This window comes from Peromyscus leucopus, chromosome 3 (genome assembly GCF_004664715.2).
Source record: "Peromyscus leucopus breed LL Stock chromosome 3, UCI_PerLeu_2.1, whole genome shotgun sequence".
Lineage (NCBI taxonomy): Eukaryota > Metazoa > Chordata > Mammalia > Rodentia > Cricetidae > Peromyscus > Peromyscus leucopus.
In genome coordinates this window covers 155,375,342-155,393,334 of record NC_051065.1, presented here as the reverse complement: position 1 = coordinate 155,393,334, position 17,993 = coordinate 155,375,342, and the positions used below count along the sequence as shown (strand labels likewise).

At 43.8% G+C, this 17,993-nt stretch overlaps 1 protein-coding gene across 6 annotated transcripts in view; it reads left to right on the top strand.

The window, feature by feature from the left end:
* Nucleotides 1-17,752, top strand: part of Pparg (peroxisome proliferator activated receptor gamma) — a 132,110-nt gene extending 114,358 nt beyond the window's left edge. For all 6 annotated transcript variants that reach the window (XM_028863982.2, XM_028863984.2, XM_028863983.2 and 3 more), the window contains 2 exons: nucleotides 210-660; nucleotides 17,305-17,752. In XM_028863982.2, coding sequence (XP_028719815.1) covers nucleotides 210-660; nucleotides 17,305-17,552 — 699 coding nt within the window. In that variant the 3' untranslated portion in view covers nucleotides 17,553-17,752. The remainder of the gene's footprint in view (nucleotides 1-209; nucleotides 661-17,304) is intronic.
* The last annotated feature ends 241 nt before the right edge of the window (nucleotides 17,753-17,993 follow it).

Here is a 17,993-nt window from a genome sequence, read left to right as displayed (position 1 = left end):
TGGTGTAAGCTGAAGGGAAAGAGTTGATAGAATGTTTGACCCCAGCAGACCGTAACAGTGAACAGAAGAGCCCTTTCTCCTGATAAGTCCCTTTAGCCTTCCCGATTTTACTCAGCAAAGCAATACATACACAGGCTTTGGAACTAGGATGGTGTTCTCACAGAACAAGGAATCACCAACTCATCCACTTTCCCCTGTCTCATCTGCAGCCATTTGTCATCTATGACATGAATTCCTTAATGATGGGAGAAGATAAAATCAAGTTCAAACACATCACCCCCTTGCAGGAGCAGAGCAAAGAGGTGGCCATCCGCATTTTCCAAGGGTGCCAGTTTCGATCTGTGGAAGCCGTGCAAGAGATCACAGAATATGCCAAAAATATCCCTGGTTTCATTAACCTTGACTTGAATGACCAAGTGACTCTGCTCAAGTATGGTGTCCATGAAATCATCTATACAATGCTGGCCTCCCTGATGAATAAAGATGGAGTTCTCATATCAGAGGGTCAAGGATTCATGACCAGAGAGTTCCTCAAAAGCCTTCGGAAGCCCTTTGGTGACTTTATGGAGCCCAAATTTGAGTTTGCTGTGAAGTTCAATGCACTGGAATTAGATGACAGTGACTTGGCCATATTTATAGCTGTCATTATTCTCAGTGGAGGTAAGAGTCATCTTTTGATTTTGATTTAGAAGGTGGGATGGTGGTGGGATTGCATTTCCTCGGTGTTCTGTGTTCCTTCTTACTGACTGTACTTGTGCAGAACATGCCAATGGCACAGTGCCATGATGTCACTCCCCAAGCTGCATACCCCAGTGAAGGCTGTGGGGATCCAGGCTCCTTGCTTTTTTTATTCATCACACTACTTTTTTCTAGCCAAATCCAATCATGAAAGACAAATGCCTTCTTTTCTTTTTTTATGTTCTTTTTCCTTGTCTTTCCCTCTTGCTTCCCAAAAGGCCAATTTGGTCTTCAGTTCATTTTAATAATGACGCATGTAGCTTAACTTTGATGATGCTCCTGTGGTATAGAGCAGGCAACGCTGTGTGATCTTGGCCCAGTTAATGCTCCCACCCCACTTTCCCTGCAGCAGGAATCAGGGAATGTGCATATGCTAAACTCCACCTTCTTTCTCATGTGGCTTCTTCTTGTGGCCTCCTTTTTGTGCCTTTGTAAAGCACTTGGCTGTGATTACCAATACAGTGTGAACCAAGAGCACACCATAGAGAAAGAAATTGAGTTACTTGGCAGTTTGTCAAAATTTTGGTCTTGCAAATACACGATCTAACTAACCAACTCCAAAAGCCATATTTTATACCAAATGTTACTTCCAAAGGCATCTCTCTTATTTCCAGGTAAGTAGAACTTTCTGCTTCTATCTCTATCTATAAAAATTGCTTTCAGCCAGACATGATGGTGCACACTTAGAATCCCAGCAGTGAGGAGGCTGAGGCAAGAGGATCTTGAGTTGATGGCCACTTTGGGCTACATAGTCTTAAAACAAACAAACAAACACATTTTCTTTTTAAATGGTGAATTCTTACATTGGAATTGACTTTAGGTACACTTTCTCTGTGAACTGTGTAGCAACCTATTTGTGAGAGCTCACCTGTAGGGAAGGGGAATCGGTAGGTGAAAAGATATATTATTGCTTCGTAGAAAGAACATGATAATGGTTAGTCTTGTGCAGTTGAGAGAAGATGCTTTCAAGTAAGGTGCATGGTAATTAGTAATGGCAGAAAGAGCCAACACTGAGGAGATACCTCTAATGCCATGTAGCATTCTGAGCACTTCCTACACAAATCCTCACAACAGCTCAGTGAGGTGGGAGTCATTTTTTTAAGTGAGGAAACCAAAGCACTGGACAGTATATGCCCTCACCCACAGTGATGTGACCAGTGTCAGATGCAGCTGGAGAGTCAGGCATAATGATACACACCTTTAATCCCTGCACTCCAGAGATGGAGGCAGAGGCAGCAGATCTCTATGAGTTCAAGGCTGGTCTAGAGAGTTCCAGGCCAACCAGACAGCATAGTAAGTGAGACCGTCTAAAGAAAGATGCACTGGGATTGTGATCTGCTTCCAGAGCCCATGCTCCAAGCTTCCATTCTGTGAAAGCAAAGCTGCCTCCCATGACTGGGGAGCAGAGAGATAAGCGGTATGGCAAGGGTTAGCCAATATCAAGTGTTAACTAACTCACTTTAAAATAAGTGTGTTGTCTTTGTCAGTTGGGATGGAGTCCAGAGCCAAGCAAGCAGTGACCACTGACAAGCAAGCATCTACATCCCAGGCACAGCACACTCTCAGACACTGAATCAACATGTTTTGGGAGTTGAGTGCTAGGGATTAAACTCATGGCCTCAGGCATGTCTACCACTGAATTATACTCCCAGCCCCAGAAGCACCATTATTGACTATAAAATACTCTACTTTATAGAGGATCTCTTATAGACCAAATCATCTCCCTGTATATTTACATTATTATTTCATTTTGAATGTCAGTGAAAACATAGAAGAGTGCTGAAAAAATGTATTCCCTTATTTTATTTTTTACTTCCTTGTTTAGGTTTTTGAAACAGGGTCTCAAGTTACCCTTAACTCACCATGTTGCTGAAGCTGGCTTAAACTTCTGATCCTCAGTGCTGGGATTATAGGCTCGTGCCAACGTGTCTTTCTTTGAAAAGTGTTCTTAATTTTGATTATTGAATATTCCTCTATATAAATTTCTATCTAAATCTCAGATGATTTTGTCGTTGTAAATTTCCAGAAATGGAATTCATAGCTATGAGCATTTTGAAATCTTTTATTTCATCATTGCCAGATTGCTTTCCATAAAGTTTGCAGTCATTTATATCCACAGACACTAAGGGAAGCATTTGGAAAAACCCATTCAAACGTCTTACTTTGTAAATAGGAAAGGTCTCAACAAGAAACAGTCATGATGAGCTGGGGACAGGAGCTCAGTGGAAGAGTGCTTGTCTGATACATGCAAAGGTTCCAAGCACCACAAAAATAAACACACACACATACATATATACATATACATGTGTACATATATATACATATGCATATGTACAAACATACATACATACACCATTCATCAGTTGGTCAAGAAACCACACCATAAATAATGTGCTTGGATTTGATGCTGTAGTTCCTAACTCATGTTAGTTTATGAAAGTTAGAATGGCACCAGTGGTAGATACTCTATATAAAGAAGTTCCTTTCGACCTTTCACAGATTGTCTTCACAAAAGCCAGGATTCAGATCTCATCTGACCCACACAGCAATGAAAGATAGCAAGGTAGCAACCTGCCAGATTATTAAGATCTTTTCACCGTTGTGAATATTTCTAGACTTCCTCAAAGCAGAGGATTAACCCATGACATGTTCCTACATCATAAAAAGTAAAATCCTTCCCTGACCAAGGTTGACTTTTATAGATGAAGTCCAAATGCAGGTAACAGACAAGAGTAAAACTGGCCTGTGTTTGTAGAGCTCACAGAAATGGGATTCTCCTCTTTACTTAGGGAGGCTGGTTGGGTGCAAGCCAGGTAAAAGCTGCCCAGCAGCCATTCCCAGTGCAAGGCTTCAAGTAAGTTCTCATCATCCATAGATGTGAGATCAATATCCCAAGTCCTGCTTTATTAAAGAAAGACAGTTTCCAGATTAGCCTTTGCTTGTTGATTGTTTTTCCTTATTCTAAAATCCCAGGAAGAGAAAACATCATGTAAATAAGAGGCTTTAATCCAGAAAACAAGAGTTCTGTCCATATCTAGTCTTAGCAAGAGTGATTGTCTCTTCAGCACTTGAGAAGTTTGTCGTTTGCTTTAATTTTGGAAAGCAGTGCTTTAGGCAAGGACCATTTGACCCCTTCTGAGCTGGAGCCTTGGCTCTGGTGAAGACACTTAGGTGCTCAGGTTAGGGAAATGATGAGGAAGATCAGAGCTGAGTGGGGGAGAGGGGGCGGGGTTAGAGGGACCAAAGAGGAAGATTGTAGATAAAAGTATCAGTTTGACCCAGCTCAGGATTTGCTGGGGAAGTAAGTGTTGCCACCCACTAAACACTGCTGACCCTGTTGATCTGGTTCTTAGATCTGAACCGTGTTTAGCAGCTCCTCAAGTACTCGGCTCTTGCACCAGCTTACTGAGATAGATGACCTAGTTCTCAAAGGCTTCTGTCTCCTCTGTCTCCTCTGAGCTGGAGCAAAAAAATGGAATAAAAAGAACTGTGGGGCTTGAGAGCCAAAGCTTAGCACTTCTTAAGAACAGTTCACCCATGTTTTTATTCTCACTTCACAGGCAGAAAAATAAGGGCCCTGGACTCAGATTTCTACAAGATCTGATGCCTATTGAACAGCAGTAGGGCTGGGCTAAAAGCCAAATGTCCATCCTAGCCCCTCTGCTCCCTTGCTAGAGGATCCCAGTTCACTCTCTGCAGCTGGTAGCTGCAACCCACACTCCCACCCACGTGTTCCTTCCTGAAGGCCAGAACCTGGAAGCCAGGGGAGCTCTTCCTTGTAATCCCAGCAAGTAACAGCTTCCGTTGCACCCTCTAGTCTTACTGCTGGGGAAGGTGGCATTGAGGGTAATAAAACTGAGTCCAGCAAGGAGATGTTTGCAACTGGCGCCATAGAGCCATGCCAACCTTGCTAGCAAGCTTTCAAGCCCTGCCCCATGGCCAATGCCAAGTGTGAAGATCAGGAAATCTGGCAAACTCCAGGATACTCCACTGGACACTTTGCCCCCTTGAGTGTGTGCTGTGTGGTAAAGAAAAGCCTAGGAGGGTCCAGCTGGAACTCTCCAACAGGAAAAAACTCTTGCTAATTCAGAACAGCTTGGAATCCATTTCAATTCATCCTAAACTTTTAAGATATGAGGGAGGAAATTCACTGGATTATACAATGTATTTTTCAAGGCAAATTGCCACTGCTGTCTGAGTGAGGGAGAAACTGCAACTATCCCTACAGCAGCAATAGACGATGAGTCATCAACCTCCTCACTTACCCTCTAGAGTATGGCTTGTGCCAACCATCTACGGAGTGTCCCCTGCTCTTTCCAGCAGACCCAGCAATGTCCCTTCTTCAGAGCACTTCTGGACGGCTGTTCTTGGAGTAACTGACTATTGAGTGGGTAAAAGGAGGTTATGTTCCCATAGTTATACATTTGTCCATGAAAAAAGACTTGATACTATTTGTCAATTTGACCTTGTTCTGTCAAGTCAATAGCTTGAGGCCCCAGGCTTCATCATGGACCGTGACTGGTGGATACACTTTTTAATTTATTGAACTTAAAACAGAATCAAAGCACATCACCTGGAATAAGTTGACAGATGCTTATAATAAGTAAAATGACAACAGTAACCCCATTTGTTAAATACCCCAGAAATCCAGAACATGTGCTCTCTTCCTAGTCTTTGATCTGTCTTTGCTGAAGCTGTATGTGGCCTATACCCCAGTTTACAGATGGAGAAAATGGAACCTCAGAGAGATCAAGTCACTTGCCTCTAGTCACAGAGCTACTAATTGATAAGGCCAAGTTCAGATCCATTAGTATAGCCATGCTAGTGCCAGGGGTGTAGCTCAGTGACAGAGTCCACATTGAGCATGTGCAGAACTGGATTCAATCCCCAACACTGCAATCATCCTCCTCATCATCATGCACTTCCCTGTGAAATTCTGTTGCCTTTAGAGTAATTAAGATGAAGAAGGATCCTAACTGCCTTGATCTTAGCGTTCTTTAGAAGCTATCAAAATAACTATTTCCATGCTGTCTATAAGTATTTATAATTAAGAATGTTCATGTTCGGGCAGTGGTGGTACTTGCCTTTAATCCAGCACTTGGGAGGCAGAAGCAGGTGGATCTCTGTGAGTTTAAGGCCAGCCTAGATTACAAAGTGAATTCCAGGACAAAGAAACTCTGTCTTAAAAAAAAAAAAAAAAAAAAAAAAAAAAAAAAAAAAAAAAGAATGTTCATGCATTGTTACTAATACTCAATGCCCTTCTTAAGAGACGATTTTAACTAACTAGCAAGCACTTTACTCACTGAGCCGTCTTCCCAAACCCCTTGCCTGGCTCTGAAAAGTGCTGGGGAAAGGCCTAGGGCTGGTGATAAGCTGAAGGCTGGTGCTATAGTTCTTCTCTGTCATATAGTAAGAACCTGGACACAATAGTTTTCAAAACTTCCCACAAAAGTAGACGGTAAACTTCAAATGTCTAAGTAAATATGTTTCCGCTTAACCAGACACCGTCATATACCGGGTCATAAGAGAGATAAATGGTTACTGAGAACGTTGTAAGAGCAGGCTGGGGAGATTGTTGAGTCAGTGAGCGCTCGCTCTGCAAGCATGAGGAACTGAGGTCAGGTCTCCAGCACCCATGTCAAGAGCCTTCTGCTGTGGCATGTGAGTGTGCAATCAGCACTGGAGATGCAGAGGCAAGGAGATCCCTGTGCCTTGCTGGCCAGCCATACTAGCTGAATCAGAGGCTCCACATTCAGTGAGAAAGCCTTCCTTTCTCAAAAGCAAGGTGGAGAGAGAGGAAGACACCTAGTCTTATCCACATGTGCAGGGAGGTGGGGTGAAACACAAACACACGTGCACTCACTCACGAGAGGGACTTAAAGCTGTTGAAATGCTATCCAGTATCTTCATTTCTCTGCTCTAGAGAGGCAGTGGAGCAGATGGACACTTGCTCTGTGCAGTTCAAGCAGGTAGACACGCACTCAGGGGAGTTGCAGAGTACCTCATTCAGCAGCTCAGACCCCAGTGGCCCTCTGCAGATCACCTGGGGCAGAAGGAGCACCAGGTTTGGGAGTGTCCCTCTACTGCTGTGCCTCAATTACCCTTCAGACCTTGGGTATATGTCATGTCATGCTTCCATTTTTCTCAGAATGATTTCTGTAAGTTACAGTGGATACTATAGCCATTTCTCTGGAAAAAAGGCTGTGTGTGTGTGTGTGTGTGTCTAATTGGAGCCCTACAATAGTCACACTCTTGTCTCTACTCAGCGTAAGGACCTTTATATCGTCTTCAGTTGTGAGCATCTCACATAGTAGTTAAGTGAAAAGGAGACAAAATCTAAACTAGTTTGAAACTTGCACATTAAAAATAAGTATAAATAGCAATAAACCAACTTTTTGTGCTTGGTAGCCCTAGGGATTGAACCTATGCCCTGGTGCATGCTGAGCACAGGCTTTCCCATTGAGCTACAGCCTCAGCATTATGCCAGCTTCCTACTTCTTCTATGCCAGCTAAACACTTAACTTCCTTCCCCATTGAGAAAGTTGTTTTTCCAACTGTTTTTCAGATATTGAAAATAAACAAGGACATCTAATTTCTCTTGAGCTGGACAGCCAGTGTTATCATGTCTCTTGTTCCCCATCAGGCGATGGCCATGTCACAGAGTAATAGCTAGTTTATTAAGGACTGACATATCTAATGGGCTTTACCTACACTGTGTATGAAGCAGCCTTGTGAGATTGGCAGAATGGCTTTGAATAATGACTCAATTTGAGTTATCTAGAAATGTCCCATTAGTTCTCTGTTTTCATAACCTCATGCACTTGGTATGATAGGGGTGGGGTATATTTATGAGTTTGCAACTGGCACCCAAGTACTAAAAACCAGAGAACTGGGGGCAGGGATGGGGTAATGGGAGAAATCATGAAACACCTTAGAGTCACCTCGTAGATAGAGGTGTATGTGAGAATATATGTGCAGGCCCTTGTTTGTAGAGTATAGAAGACTCCTTATCTGTAACTGCTCCAGAAATAAAGCTTCCTCCTCCACCCAGGCTGGGTAAGCTGCCATCATCTTGGGACTGAGCAAACAGTTGTGTTTGAGACAGACATAAGATTGAAAGTTGAACTGCTGAGTCATTCCTGTCCACACTGGCAGTCTTGGAAGAGGCTCCTTAGCCAGTCACGGGTGGCTTTTCAGAGCACTTTATCATTTTGGACTCTCAAAATGTGTATTTAAACTCTGGGTGACCCCAGGCAGCCTTCCAGATAGGCACCATTCAGCAGCAAGTGGGGAAGACTGAACCCAGATCCTCTGGTCACCTAACAGGGAGGCTAGACACAGCTGTGTGAGGTGCCATGTGGTCCAAGAGAAACTTCTCATCTGGTGCAGCAGCTGTGGACAGGTCAGGAAGAAAGCTCCAGAACCACACAGGAGGGTCTGAAAGCCCCACCCCTCACTTCCTAGATGTGTGGTTGCAGCAATTATTTACCTCCCTGGGCCTTAACTTCCTTATCAGCTCCCCAAGCAAGTGAAATAGCATTATATGAAGCTTCTGGCATTGTGCCTGGGACACTGTTATGCACACAGTGAATGCTAATTTCCCCTTTCTCCTGTGTGATATCATTGAAGTAGCTCCACTCCATCCTGCCAGTCAAATGGCTTGAAATTCCACCAACCGTCCTTAAAATCCCTTCCTACAATATAAATACCCCTAGGGAGCTCTCAGCTAATCCCTTTATCAGCTATCACTTTAAGGGGATTAGTTGAAGATTGAGAACAAAACCCAAAGGGAAAGAGATACAGAGGAGGAGGAGGAGCCAAAGAAGGGGGATCAAAAACCCCTAGGGGCCTCCACAGAGGCAGGGAAGCTAGAACTGTGGAGTCCTCCTCCCCAGAATTCCTTTGACTTAGGTGTTTAGAAAGTTCTTTTAAAAAAGAAAGGAAGGAAAGAAGGGAGAGAGGGAGAATGGGAAGGAGGGAAGGAAGAAAAGAAAGGGAGAAAGAGAAAGAAAGAAAGAAAGAAAGAAAGAAAGAAAGAAAGAAAGAAAGAAAGAAAGAAAGAAAGAAAGAAAGAAAGAAAGAGAGGGGGAGGAAAGGGAAGGAAGGAAGAAAGAAAGAGAAAAAAGAAAGGAAGGAAGGAAAAGAAAAGGGAAGGAAGCAGGTGGGGGAGGGTGCAGGAGCAGGGAACTGAAAGTTGACAAGGCTCCTGGCTCTGCTTTGCTGTCATGGGTCTAAAGTCAAGGTGCTCTTAGTCTCCCTGTTCTCAACCCTTCCTCCTTCGTCTTCTTTCCTCCCAGAGCAAGGCCAAGCCACCAGGTACATTGAAGGCAGCAGCGTGTCTGGCTGGAGGGGGACTCAGAAGAGGACATTCTCCTATTTCCTTCTACTAAACCTTCTCTCTCTACCCGTTACCCCAACCCCAGCCAGCCCTTAATCCTGATGGAATTATCTGAAACAGAAAGAACAGAACTGTAGTGGCCTCCTTCAGCTTTAGTGGCAAACCACAGTAGACTACCTCTTGTTCTGAAAAAAAGAAGAGTTGCCGAGCACATGACTGAACCTGGGGTGACTAGTGCAGCAGAGCTAGAAGGATCACAAGGACTTCCCAAGGCCAAGAGAGAACTCATAAGACCCATTTCCATCCTCAAAGACGTTGAAATAGAACCAAACCCAGGCTCTATTCCCTGAGGGACCCTGTTTGGAGGGACAGACTAGCTTTGACCAAACGTAGAGAAAGTGTCACCGGCCTTACCCCTAATGTATTCATGTTCAGGAGCTGGCTCTGTGGAGACAGGGACTGAGGAGTGTTGATGTGAAGTTGCTGCTTGATGGGCAGATAGTAGAAAATATCGACTAGGCTTGATTTCATTGTGGTTTTCCACTTCCATCATCCTGCTAAATCGTGTTCTTATCCAACATAGAGAGAGCATTGATGAATGTGAAATCATTGCTTGAACAGGGAAGTGTAAGAATGTCTCAGTGCGTCAGAGGGAGGGTCCACCAACATGTGCCGCAGCAGGCAGATGATATCTATCTGTGAAGCATTTGCAAGGCTTCTGTTTTACTGCATCCTGGCTTTTCTGATAGAAGCAGTAAACCACCCCATGCCTCAAATCCTCCATTGGTCAGACCTCTCGTTAATTTAGGTTGACATTGCTAACATACTAATAAATCCTCAGCAAGGTACAGTCCAGGATTGGGAAGAAGAAAACATCTGGAACAGGGAAGGTGAGGGAAAGCTGAAAAGAAGGGAGTAATTAAGGGAAGAAGAGCAGGAAAGAGAGAACACAGGAAACCAAGGGCCTGGCAGAAGGGAGAGACAAGCAAGGGAGTAACAGCTGAGGGAAAGTTCCAAAGCCTCTGTGTGCCCTGAGAACACTGTGACTTAGTTTACCATTCCAGCTCTGCTCGAAACCATCATTTACTTTCCTGATGAGCTGAGGAGAGCTCAGGTGGTAGAGTAGCTGCCTTTTATGCATAAAGACAGAAATTCCATTCCAAGAGCCCAGGTGGGTTTGTTCATTTTGTTTATTGGCCGACTGTGAGGCTGGAGAGATGGCTCAGTGGTTAAGAGCACTTGCTGTTGTTCTTTCAAAGGACTAGAATTAGTTTCCCAGCAACCACATCAGGTGACTCACAATTCACAACTACCTATAACTCCAGTCCCATGGGATCCAACACCCTCTTCTGGCCTCCTCAAACACCCACACATACATGGTGTATACTTACCATGCACACATACACATAAATAACGTAAGTATATTTAAAAGCCAGATATGGTGACCTGTACTTGTAATCCCAATACTGGGAAAGCAGGGACAGATGATCCCTGGAGCTCTACATGGCAAACCCAGTAAGAGGCCTTGTTTCAAAACAAAAGAAAAAAGTCGACAGCACCTGTAGAATGATGCCTGAGATTTTCTCTAACCTCCATGTGCACATGTGCACACACTCACCACATATGAACAAAACTATTTTTGCAGTGCTATGGATTGAATTCAAGTGTGCTAGGCAAGCACTCCACTACATCCCTAGCCCTTTAATTATTTATTTATTTATTATACAGGTTCTTGGTGTGTTGCCCAGGCTGGCCTCAAATTTCTGAGCTTAAGCAATTCTCCTTCCTCGGCCTCTGAGTATCTTGACTACAGGTGTGTTCCACTGAACCAGCTTCCTTTTTTTAAAACAGGAAGACTGAAGTATAAAGAGATTCATAAATCTGCCAAAGTCAAAGCCTTTCAGTAAACTACTGCTACACATTCAAACACCAAGAGCCCTGAACCTGATCCATCCCAGGTCAAGTACATGAGACACATATATGTAGTGTTTAATCTCTCCAGTTCATTTTAATATGTCGCCCAAATTGAGGATCCCTGTACTAGATCTAGCTCCCCTGTAGAATATGTCTTTCTACAGAGAGGATAGTGGGGAAAATGGCCACAGACCATGTGATAGCTTACTTTGCTCTATTCACAGTCTATCTAATGTTCACTATGATTCTGAAGTATAGATCAGAAAAGCACCCTAGAATCCTTAGTATCATTTCTACAAGGAATGCATATCTGGACCACTGTGGCTGTTTTGCTCTATTCCTGTTCTGAAACTGTCTTGCATATGTGTTTTCAACTATGAGAGTGAGAATTTGCCCAAACCCCAGACATGTCTGTATTGGAAATTATATTCTTGTACTCCCAAATTTCCACTCTTACCAAGAGCACCTCAAAACCTTCCATTTCCCAGCTGTTGATACACCACCCCACCCTTACTGACCTGACCCCACCCTGTAGCAAAGGTTTGAACAAGCACAGACAGTAAGAACTTCTAGTGTTCTTATTCCTGTAACTCAGTGTGACCTTATGAGAGGCCTTCAACATAAACCATCCCCAAAAAGATCTGCTAAGTGGTCCAAAAGCACACGGAAACTTAAGTGGAAGGGAGATAACACTCAGGTTTTCAGGTTCCAGGTCCAGGTCCCTTTAGAACCCATCTTGGAGCTTACGGTATAATCCAGTAAAGGAAATGATAGAGCAAGTTGGAAATGAAGTTAAGTTGCAGAATGCTGAGTCTCAGATAGCCTTTTCTCCTCCTCAGTATTCACCTCACACTTGAACTAAAGTCCTTTATGGTTACGGGCCAATAGATAGCTGCTCCACAAACTGAGATCTCCCCTTAAAGGACCTAAGTACAGTCCATTTCAAACCAACCCAGCATAAAACCAACAAGGAAGGTGGGAAAGGCTCAGACAGCATCTCCCAGAGACCAGACAGAAGGTCTGGTCTATGTTCTCCTGCCCATCCTTCAAGAAACCTGATCTGTACCCTGCTGTTGTGGGGTCTAACTGAGCCTCCTGAGAAACCTGTGCAAGGGGAATGCAGCTCAGGTGAGTGGGTGGGTGGGTGGGTGGGTCCTAGCAGGCCCAAACATTGAGTCTGATTCAGATAAGCCCTATACTCAAGGCAGAATCAGATCTGGATAAGATGGAAGCTTTGTACATTTGCCCAAATTAGTTACTCTCTAATCAATCCCAGGACTGTGTGAATGAAGACCGGAAAGGTTCTTTCCCAACTCTCTGCAGCCCAGGGAGTAAGGATGTAATAATTGACTCCAGCCTCCTGGAGTGTGTGAGTCAACAGGGCTTCCCCAAAGGGCCTTCTGGGTAGCCCTAGCCAACAGAGAGCCCTTGACCCTGAGCCTACTCCAGACCTGCCTCTCACCTCAGCAAGGTGCAAGAACCTCAGGTAGCCCTTCAGGAAATGTCGCAGCAGGCCCTGGGCCCCAGGGAATAGACAGAAGGGAAAGGATGGGATGACTCTGTGGGCTAATCTATGGTACAGTCTCAATTTAGTGAGGGTCTAAAAAAATGTGGGGAGGAAGGTGGAAAAAGAAACATAGGGAAGAGAGCAGAGGAGGTCCCAAAGCCCATGAAGAGCAGAAGCAGTGGAGCAATTGATATTCCTTTTGCCCTTGACCTAAGACCAAAAGAGGCTAGTTTTTGTTTTAGTCTTGTTTTTAAATAAGCCAATTCTAAGTTTAATATGTGAGCTTATGAATACACTTTTCTAATTCAATTTTGATTTCCCTAGTTGAATTATGTGAATTGTGTACTAGAGGGAATTATAGATAAGAATGCATCTTAGAACTTTTGAATTAGGGATTTAGAGATCATTGATAGAGTGTACAGAGGAGGGAACTGAGCCCAACAAGTTTAATCAATCGGACCCAAGGTCATGGAGCTGATGAAAGACAAAACAGGAAAACGTGGCCCTTTCTACTCTGTGGCCTCCTTCCCCAAACTGTGTGTTCCCTTGACAGAGGCTTGTGCAGGGGACAGCCAGGCTGATCAGTAGATGATCTAACTTGTCACTGGAGAAAATATATTTAATCTGTGGCCACAGCATCTTAGCCCTTCAGCCAAACATCATCCATCACATCATAAAGAGTAACTTGCCAAAGAAGAGTTGGAAAATCCAAACCAGATCCTTCCCCACTCCTGGAACAGCCGGTCACATTTCACTCCCCGAGCCAGGTTCCAGCCCATCCTTTGCACACTAGGGTCTTATTGTTTGTTAGAGACCCTGTGTTCATTCATCTGATCTCTTCAGCGGCTTTGTCCTCACTGGTGCTGCTCAAAAAGAAGGAGGAAGGAGAGAGGGCCTGGGAGCAGGGGCTCCAGAGCAGGCCTTGTGGGCCCAGGATGCTCCACTTAACTGTGCACATTCACATGGCCTCAGGCTTTCAAAACCCCAGATATTGTTGGGGGGTCAGCAGTCATTACCCCAAAGCCCCAACTCAGAGTTCAGCTTTTCTTGAAGCCTCAGTGGTTTCTTAACTTTTGAAATGTTTATTTATTTCTTTTTAGTGGATGTGAACATACACACACACACACACACACACACACACACACACACACACACACACGTAAGCCACAATACACATGTGGAGGTCAGAGGACAGCTCTGTGGAGTCCATCCTCCTTTTTCACACGGTTCTAGGGATCAAATTCAGGTCATCAGGGCCACACAACAGCAATAGCTTTACCTGCTGAGCCGCCTCAATGGCCCAAGTGATTTCACTGTGGTGTCACAACTGAGAATCCACACTTTCAGGGGTGGACTCTCTAGGCCAGGACTAAACCATTTGTCATTCTCAGAATCTGAGACTTTTCACTGTTGTTCTTTTTTCCATGGTCCCACATTTAATGCTGGAAGTTCAAAGGAACCTGTACTTAGTCCAGTTGATGGGAATGTTAGAGAAGAAACAAAGTCAAACCAAAGACGTTTCCTTCTGTAATGAAAAAGAAGTAAAATTGAGAGAACGTTCTCAGAGTCCCACCCTGAGACCACACTGTTCTCCTGAGCCTTGCCTCCGTGGAGTAAAGGTCATGAGAGTTTATTAGATATGGCAAAACAAAGCACCATTCATGGCAGACGTCTTTACCGTGTGGTGATTCTGCCTTCAGGGTTGCTCACCAACTAGAATTATACTCTTCTACCTGGGACTTTTGGCCAGAACAACCTCTTGCTCATTAACTCGGCCGCTGAGGGCTTACTGGGCATCCATCCACTGGTGGCTCAGGGACATGAGGACACTGCTACTTCCTGGCACAGCAGGCAAGAGACTGCAGTGCTGACAACAGGAGGGAAGGACTCCAGTGTATATATAGTGTTTGGATCCGATGTGCACAGTCCTGGGACAATAGAGCCATTCGGTACCTACCTCAAATGCAGAGATCAGAGTGGTCCTAAAGTGCTCTAGGGCCCAGAGCACAAAGGTGAGGACAAGAGAAGAGGGATGAGGAGAAGGGTCCATCATACTGGTGCTCCATTTAAAGGAGCAGCTGCAGCCACTGTGAAGTGAAGAGGCTGCAGGCAGAAGGCACCGAGTCTCTACAGAGAGTCTGATGGGTCTGGATGTTTGAGGAATTTGGAATAGTGTGATTGGAGCAGAAGGATACCTAGAGAAACTGAGGCAGAGGCATAGGGATAGCAGCCAATGAGAAGGCTATAAAGATGTGAGTAAACTTACGGTGAAGGAAGAAGAGCTGCAGTATTTAGCAGAGAGAGCAGCCTGCAGGGCTAAACTGTGAAATCAATAGAAGATGCTGGGGTGGGTCCTAAATGTGGTAGATGAAGCCTTCTTCAGTAGGTCTTAAGGAGAAAACCCTTATATTCTAACAAATGCAGTAAACTTAGAATACAGGAACCAAAACCAAAACCCTTTATTCAGACATTTTAAAGCAGCAGGTGTAGTAAGCACACCTTTGATCCCAGCACTCAAGAAGCAGAGGAAGGCAGATCTCTCATGTGTTCAAGACCAGCATAGTTTACATAGTGAGTTCCAGGCTAGCCAGAACCACATAAAGAGACCCCGTCTCTAAAAGAGAAGGGGGGGTGAAAATTTAAAACACACTTCTGTGTAGCTCTTGGATTAAACAATGAAGCCAGCATTCTAAGATAGGCTGTTTGAAAAGAACAATGAGAGCCTGTTCCTGAAGCCTGTGGGATGAAACCAAAGTGACACTGGGAGGAAAATGTAGAGTCTTAATGAGTTCACTAGAGAACGAGAAATCCCATAAGTAAAAGAATACAGCACTCAAACCAAGAAATCAGGAAAGGAGAAAAAAGGAAAAACGAACAAACTTATTTTTAAAACAGAATTAAACATTGAAACAAACATCTGATTTAAAGTTGATTACTAAAACTAAAGGCTGCATTTTAATGAAAACATAAGGAGGACTGTGTAAACGGCTCCGTGGTTTGGAGCACCGGCTGCTCTTGCAGAGGACCCAGGTTCAGTTCCCAGCCCCCACCAGTGGTTCACAACCATTGGGATCTGAGGCCTTCTTCTGACATCCAAAGACAGCAGGCATGCATGTGGTGTGCATACATAATGCAGACAAAACACAGAGATATCTTTAAAATTTTTTAAACAAAAAATAAGTAAGTCTTTTACAAGTAAGATTTTTAAAATGAAAAACACACAAAGAGCATTCAGCTAAGGAGCATAAAAACAGTAGATTCCATTAGTTCATAAAACAGAAAAAGAAAATAGGACAGGGACTAGTTGGGAAGAAGAAGGGCTTAGCAGGAGTGGGAATGGAACCATGAAGGGTAATGGGGGGAGAATATGGTCAAATTACATTCTATACATGTATGGAAATGTCATGATCAAACCCACTCACTATTATGCATATTAATTTAGTCTAAAAGAAACTTTAACAGTTTATATAATAAAAATAGATTCCAGATTATAGAAGAATATTATGTACAACTCCATTCTAAAAGAATTTACTTTTTTTACTTTATACATTGTAGAAAGCCAGTTTTTGAAGGATTTGTCAATAGGGCCAGAGGGCTCTTCAAACAAATTCCAAGAAACCACAAAGGAGCAGGTCAAAACTGAAGGAAAACAGAACTCTACTCCTAAGGCTGGTTCACAGTCAGGACCAGAACAGTGGATGGCTCAGACAATCAAACTCCAGCCATATCGCCCACAGTTATTACTAACAAAGCCCCGAATAAGATCCTAACAGATGAGTGCAAGGACATAAGGAAGTCTATTAATGTAATCCATTATATGAGGTGAAGATAAAATCATCTCTTTTCAGATAGCATATCTCTTCAGATAGAAACATTTAAAAGCCTTCAATAAAATTTAACCAACATTCCTGACTAAAACAAATTGAAAACTTTAAATTCTTGGAAAATCAAAAGTAAAACATATTCCCCATAATCTACAGCAAATGTCACACTTGTGGCAAAGCATTAGCAGCATTTGCTTTTGTGTTAGGTAAGCCAACATGAGGGTGTCCTACCAAGTACTGCACTTCGGTAGCTGCAGACTGGGAGGCTGAGCCAGGAGGCTGAGAGAGCCCAGGGGCTTGGGGCCTGCCTAGGCGATACAGTGAGACCTCCCCTCAAAAGAAAATGGAAAGGTAGAAAGGAAACAAAGGAAAAGAAATGTTAAGAATTGATGAAAAACACCTGCAATCTCATCCCTCAGAAGTGAAGAAACGTCTCAGCTACACTGTAGGGAGGAGAATATCCCTGCAAAGTGAAGCAGTTTTATCTTACTGTCTTATCTTGCTGGAAATGTGATGTATGATGCTACTCAAAAAAACAGCAAGGCTTACACTTGAAAGCTTTTTTTGAAGCTGTTCTGAAAATGTAGGTAGAAGCTATAAAATGTTTCATCCAGGAGGAGCAAAGGTGGAAATGTGGTTTCTGAGACGAGAACCTTGTTGGCAGAAGAGGCGTGGTGTTGAGGACAGATGCTCCTCATGGTGTCACATCACACAGTTAGTCCTGAATGCGAAGCGCTTGAGCCTGGATTCCACCCTCTGGTCCTGCCCGTGAGCTGCAGAGCTCCATCCTCACCAGCTTCAGAAATAAGGCAGAGACGGGATGGGTGGTGGGGCTTGGCTCTGTAGTGGAACATGTGCCTAACAGCTCGAGGACTAGGTTTCATCTCTAGCTTGGAGAGGGAGTAGCCTGAAGCTGCCCAGGCCTTAGAGCCAGCCCAGAGAATGTTTGACGGAGCTTCCTTTCGTCTTTTCGTTTCTCCCAGACCGCCCAGGCTTGCTGAACGTGAAGCCCATTGAGGACATCCAAGATAACCTGCTTCAGGCCCTGGAGCTCCAGCTCAAGCTGAACCACCCAGAGTCCTCACAGCTGTTCGCCAAGGTGCTCCAAAAGATGACAGACCTCAGGCAGATCGTCACAGAGCATGTGCAGCTCTTGCATGTGATCAAGAAGACGGAGACGGACATGAGCCTTCACCCCCTGCTCCAGGAGATCTACAAGGATCTATATTAGCAGAGAAGTCCCTCTCGATGACCTATTCCTTCTTTCAATTGCACTATTATTTTGAGGGAAAAATCTGACACCTAAGAAATTTACTGTGAAAAAGCATTTTAAAAACAAAAGGTTTTAGAACATGATCTATTTTATGCATATTGTTTATAAAGATACATTTACAATTTACTTTTAATATTAAAAATTACCACATTATGAAATTGTTTATAGTATTTAATGATTGAACGTATGTCTCCTATTGCATTGGGGGCAGATTTCTCCATTTTATTTCTTTCCTCCTTTCTTCCTTGGTCATTCTTTGACGTGTGTGTGCTCACATTTGTGTTTATGTGTGTGCATGTACATGGAGGCCCAGAGACAGCTTCAGGGGCCATTCTCAGGAGCATCATCTACCTACTTTGAAAGAGGGTCTTTCTTTGGCCTGAAGCCAACAAATAAGAA